This window comes from Delphinapterus leucas, chromosome 16, assembly GCF_059928025.1.
Source record: "Delphinapterus leucas isolate spDelLeu-1000000601 "Yukka" chromosome 16, BTC_Dleu_Yukka2, whole genome shotgun sequence".
NCBI lineage: Eukaryota > Metazoa > Chordata > Mammalia > Artiodactyla > Monodontidae > Delphinapterus > Delphinapterus leucas.
The window spans coordinates 38,984,967-38,991,082 of NC_143144.1; the positions used below are offsets into that span (position 1 = coordinate 38,984,967).

General features: G+C 32.7%; 1 protein-coding gene across 4 annotated transcripts in view; it reads left to right on the forward strand.

Moving 5' to 3' along the window:
* Nucleotides 1-4,978, forward strand: part of BMPR1A (bone morphogenetic protein receptor type 1A) — a 140,499-nt gene extending 135,521 nt beyond the window's left edge. For all 4 annotated transcript variants that reach the window (XM_022562470.3, XM_022562471.3, XM_089897792.1 and 1 more), the window contains 2 exons: nucleotides 874-1,004; nucleotides 1,092-4,978. In XM_022562470.3, the coding sequence (XP_022418178.1) occupies nucleotides 874-1,004; nucleotides 1,092-1,217 (257 nt within the window). In that variant the 3' untranslated portion in view covers nucleotides 1,218-4,978. The remainder of the gene's footprint in view (nucleotides 1-873; nucleotides 1,005-1,091) is intronic.
* The last annotated feature ends 1,138 nt before the right edge of the window (nucleotides 4,979-6,116 follow it).

Sequence of the window (6,116 nt, forward strand, 5' to 3'; positions counted from 1 at the left end):
CTCAGCATATAGTTGTCTTCACAGCTAAAATTTGTTACACTGAAAGGCTACACGTCAAAATTAGCAAAGGGGAAAAGGTGCATGGGGCAGAAAGTTTAGAGGAAATCAGGTACAAGCTTCCAAAAGTCTTTTCCCAGTGGAGTCGCTCGGGATTTGCTTAAGTTACTCCAGCAATGAATTGTGATAATGTGTAAAATATTGTCATACAGGGAAGTTCATTAGAGATTTAGTACCCAAAGATTTTTTTGGAGGCTGGTCACGTGGGCATCCTCTGTCTAGTATGTATCAAAATTCCAAACTTCTAGAAAGAAAGCCAGGTGTCCAGCATAAACCATATTGTTGGCACAAACAGTCTAGGCACAGTGACTCACCTTTTCATTAGTTTTATGTGAGTGTAGGGAGCTGTTTACCAGGCAAGTTCTCAGACACCAGTCAAGTGCCAGTCTTGCAAGCAGGCCTTTTAAGAATAGCAGTTTCAGGTCTGCTTTATTGACTCTTTTCTGCATATATGTTGTCTTTCTACTGCAGAAAAAAAAATAATTAAAAAAATTAAAACCTCATTCATTAGTAGAAACAATTGTGTGCATAAATAATTAGACTGAAAATTTAGGGTGAGTGGTTCACCTTGCTTATTTTAAGGGATATTGGTATGTCCAATATGGACAGCTATGGTGGGGGTAGAGAAAATAATTAGACATTAAAAAAAAGAGAACATACATTTACTATTAAAAGTGAATCATCCACTCTGTAATCTTTTCTTCTTTGTGGAGGGATTTGTTTCAGTTCCATAGTTCAGTAGAAGGTACTGAATGGATTGATGTATTTTGTCCAGCCACCATTTTTGTGCCCACTATACCTTCTAACTCACTACAGGAATTGTAGAAGAGTACCAATTGCCATATTATAACATGGTACCCAATGATCCATCATATGAAGATATGCGTGAGGTTGTGTGTGTCAAACGTTTGCGGCCAATTGTGTCTAATCGATGGAACAGTGATGAAGTAAGTGGAATTCAGTCCCCTTAGGAAGTGATTGCTGAGTGTTGCCAACGATATTTACCTACTCAGTGCATTCTCTTTACTTTTCAGTGTCTACGAGCAGTTTTGAAGCTAATGTCAGAATGCTGGGCTCACAATCCAGCCTCCAGACTTACAGCTCTGAGAATCAAGAAGACACTTGCCAAGATGGTTGAATCTCAAGATGTAAAGATTTGACAGACAAATAATCATGAGGAGAAATTCTAGACTGCAAGAACTGTTTTCACCCAAGGAACGGGTGGAACTAGAATAGAATAAGGATGTTAACTTGGTTCTCAGACTCTTTCCTCACTACACCTTCACAGGCTGCTAATATTAAACCTTTCAGTACTCTGTAGAATACAAGCTGGGAACTTCTAACACTTCATTCTTTATATATGGACAGCTTTATTATAAATGTGGTTTTTGATGCCTTTTTTTTATTGGGTTTTTATGAACTGCATCAAGACTTCAATCCTGATTAATGTCTCCAGTCAAACTCTGGGTACTGAATTACCTGTTCATAAAATGGTGCTTTCTGTGAAAGCCTTAAGAAGATAAATGAATTCAGCAGAGATGGAGAAATATACACTTTTACCTTCTACCTGAGAAAATTTAATCTATTTGTATTCTACCTTTGTAAACAGCCTATGGATCATGATCTGTTTGGGATACTGCTTAGTTTATGGTAGTTTGTCATGCCTTGATAATGGGGTGTGTGTGTGTGTGTGTCTGTGTACATACATGCATACCAGAATTCCTCTGCTGCCATTTGAATTAGAAGAAAATAATTTATGAATGCACAGGAAGATATTGGTGGCTGTTGGTTTTGTGCTTTAAAAATGCATTATCTGACCAAGATTTGCCAATCACATAAAAGCCATTTACCTTGCAAGTGAGCTAGCTTCTCCACCAACTTTATTTTTTAACATTAAAGTTGATATAAAGGCCAAAAGGAGTTTAAAGTGTATGTAAATTTGGACTGTTTTCCTCCCACCACAAACTCTTTTTTTTTTTTTTGTAATTATTATTTTTGTCATGAAAAGCATCCTATCCAAAGTTGGAACTTCCAATGCCATGAACCTTCTAAAGAAAACACTTCTTATTGAAGTGAATACTAAGTACTGCATTTGATAGCAATTTAAGTGCCTATAACCATGTTCTGTATTCTTTATTCTCAGTAACTTTTAAAAGGGAAGTTATTTATATTTTGCGTGTAATATGCTTTACTTGCAAAACACCTGCTCCTTTACAACCATATTTTATATATGTACATACATTCATACTATAGAAACCAGCTCATGTGTACCTCATATCCCATCCTTAAGGGAAAAAAAATTAAAAGATCTTCAGAAAAAAAACGTTGTAAAGTAGAAGAACTACATGTAAATTTTCAGAATTAATTCAAAGTAGTATATCAAGTCTAGGACTTTGTTTAAATATCAAGAACTAACCATAGGTATAGACTTTCATTAAGATGCCATCATCTCAATTCTCCTTTATGAAAGGATCCTCCAATTAGAAATTTCTGTCACAGAGTTAATATACATTCATCAACAACTGTTTTAGACATTTAAATCATTTGAGATTTTTGGTTTTATGATTTCTGTTCCGTAAGTTTGTGAAGACAGTGAAGAATCAGGCAAAAAGTTCAATATCTAGTCAGTACCTATATCTATACCATATAGCTGTTATTCAATAAAATGCTACATATTTATGGATGCCTTGTTTCCCCAAGGAGTAATTCTGATCTACTTAAACTAACTATACTTCTGTAATGCCTTTTAAATATTAATATCTTATTCTGAACAAACAACTCATGGGTGCATAAAGTGAGACAGTTTTCTTGAATATAGCATAAAATAAATGTGATTATATCGCAACATAGTTAAAAAAATCTTTAAAGGGGAGGAATCAGAGCATGTATCCATCCATTGCCAAAAATGTGACTGACGTTTAAGGATGAAATGCTTACATATTTGTCTATACATCAATCACAAATTTGAGACTTGCTTTAACAGTTTTGACCAAGTTTAATAATTTTCATCTTACATAACTAAAGCTTGAAGTGTTTATCAAGATAAGTAAATTTATATATTGATATATATAGTACCCAATAACTTCCTGTTTGAGAATGTTTTCCCCATCTCTGTACTGAGAAGTACAGGTATTTTTATCTAAATTTCCAAGTGATTTAAGAATACTTATGAGCTCTACTTAGTGTAAGGTTAACCTTGATTTATTTTTTTTGATAAACTATAAATTTTGAAAATAATTTGTCATCTTAATAATAAAAAAATGTAAGGAAAGGCAAACTCTATTCTTAGAAATGTTAAAATAGTATGTGGAAGCAGACAATTGCAGATAATATGTAAGTACAAGAGCATTATAATGATTTTTTAATTAAATTGATCTATTAAAAGTGATACCAAGAAACTTGTTCAATAAAAATATTTTCTAATATTACGTGTTCTTTACAAAGCAAATGATTCCATTTTTGAAATCCTAAAGTTGAAAAAAAGTTGCATGAAATCTATTTTTTCTCTCCTTTTATTCTTACTCTTAAATTTCTAAGTTCATATTTAAATATTTAAAGAGTAAAAGAGGAAGTATTACATAGTACCATAAATAATAATTTGTAAAACCCTGGAAGCCATTATTTGGTCCTGCTTACAACTTAGCATCTTAAAAATGTGTAGCTTCTGTCTGTCATCCCTTTAAATAATTAAAACATCAAAACAAACAAAAAACCAAAACTACCTGAATATAACAGAAGTTAATCCTCCCTCAAAGAAAATTCTCCTTATGAGTTCTCTTTATACTGGTAAATATCAATATCTTTAGAATTAAGGGCATGCATGCTAGGAATTGGCTTCAGTGTGTCTAGTCTAAACTTTCCCTGTGCTGTCTTATTGGACAAGTTTCTGAAGCATAAAATTCAAATCTGGTTTCTCTGGAAATGTTTTCATAAAAGATATTTCAATCAACATTTTGTGTTGCCTTTCCAATTTCAGGAGTGTTTTTGAGCTTAGAAAGTGACCTATAGTTTTTGAAAATTATGTTTTCCTAGAATGTGCCAGATTTTTTATTTATTCGCTCTATTCAGTACCTTTTCTTCCCCAGATGCTTTGCTTCTGTTTAGAACAAAAATGCAATACAATGTTTAAAGAATCATGCATCTCTAAGTTGGCCCAAGATCAAATTTGATATTGAATAATTTATTCCAGGCAAGATTTTATAAATTAAATTATTTATTTTTCTTTTCATACACGTTTTGAAATGTTTCTAAATATCTAAAATAATTTCAACAGCAGACAGAAATACGAATTGATTTTTTTTTAAAAGATTGTTGCAGCTCTTGTACTGTTTAAAAGTGGTAATATTTATTATTTGCTTGGGTCAGATGTTAAAATAGCAGTGTAGCAGTTCATCTTCTTGCCTCAGTGCTATTATGAGAGTCACAGTGAAAACTGCAGAGAGCTGATACATTCATAAAGAGCAGATTAAATCTAGGGCAGCATCACATGAAGCTATGTGTAATCATTCTATAAGGAAGGTATGTGAATACTGCTTTTGCCAAGGATTAAATATATTGTAATTTTACCTTGTGCTCTGTACTATGCTTTCAATGGAATTATTTAAGCCCTTTTAGTGACTGTTGTCTTTGCCCATTTAAAAACTAAAATGTAGTATATATTGTATAAAATGAAAGTATCATTATAGCTTAACTAGGAAAGTTGTACATATACGCTGAAAGAAGGTTAAAAACAAGCAGTTTTATTATGCATTTGTAAAACACCAAAAATATAGATTCATCTTTGATATGTAACACACTAAATGTATTTTGTACAGCATCTGGTTTAAAAGGTGCCTTATTAAGTTTACCATTAATTGCTTTGTTCTATATATAGATTACATCCAGTGTATCATTTTTAAGTAAATAACCTTATTTTAGTATACTTTAGTGATGTGTTTTGTGATGCTCTGCTTGGACTGTACTGTGTATCAGAAGTCACCTATCCAGTGAAATTTTATAACAAATAAGTTAGTGTACATACAGGTGTCCCTGAGATGTGCATTTCAGCCACCAGAAACCCACTGTGGACACAGGGCGGGTAAGTGGCCACACACTCTTTCCTTTGTGTAGATAGAGAAGTTATAATAGTTATATAAGCCTATTATAGCCAAGGGTTATTTTCCTTTAAAAAAAAAAAAGAACAAAACATTTTTTCTAATTCTAAAAATATGTACTCATTGCAGAAATTTTGGAAAACATAGGAAAGAATAAAGAAGCAAATGAAATCATTCAAAATCCTATTGCCAGATAGTACAACTATTTACAGTTGAATGTTTCTTTTTGATCTTTTTTGCTGCTGCATATTTTTTTTAAATGTTAAGCTAGAGCATGTCATTATATATCCATTGAAAACATTTTTTTAAAAATTGACTGCATAGCATTCCACTAAGTAGACGGAACAATTTATTTTTATAATTCCCTGTTGAATATTTGGGTTATTTTCATTGTTTGGGAAAATATAACCAATATATTGAACATCCTTGTACATAAATCTTCATATATTTATTTTCTTAGATTACACTCCTAAAAATGGAACCAGTGGATATGAACTTTTTAAAGATTCTTTAAGATGAAAAAAAAAAATTGAGATTCTTTAAATATTGCAATCTTGCTGCCAAGAAGGGTTTCTCATTTACACTCCTAAGAGCAGTGTAAGAGAGTGCTCATCTCACTACCTGGCCAGGTAATTTTTTCGAAGTTTTTTCTCTTTCTGCTAATAGAGTGCCTGATTTCTTGCCTGTAACTAGCTTCTTTTAGTTAGAGTAGTGTAATCCATTTATCTGGCCTTACGGTGTTCCTGCTGCAACAAATGCTGTTTTAAAAGCTTAAACTTCATGGAAGTAAAGGTAGCTTTCCTTCTGTTCTGTAGCAATATCGTTCTCACCACCTGTCAGAGCTGTTTTCAGTTGTGTGTAAATTCACTCACTGTGCCTTGTGATGCCTTTTTGTAGGCACTTGAACATGTTAAATCCTTATAAAAGATTTGTTACTAGTTGATGTCTCCCCAACCCCCACCCCAC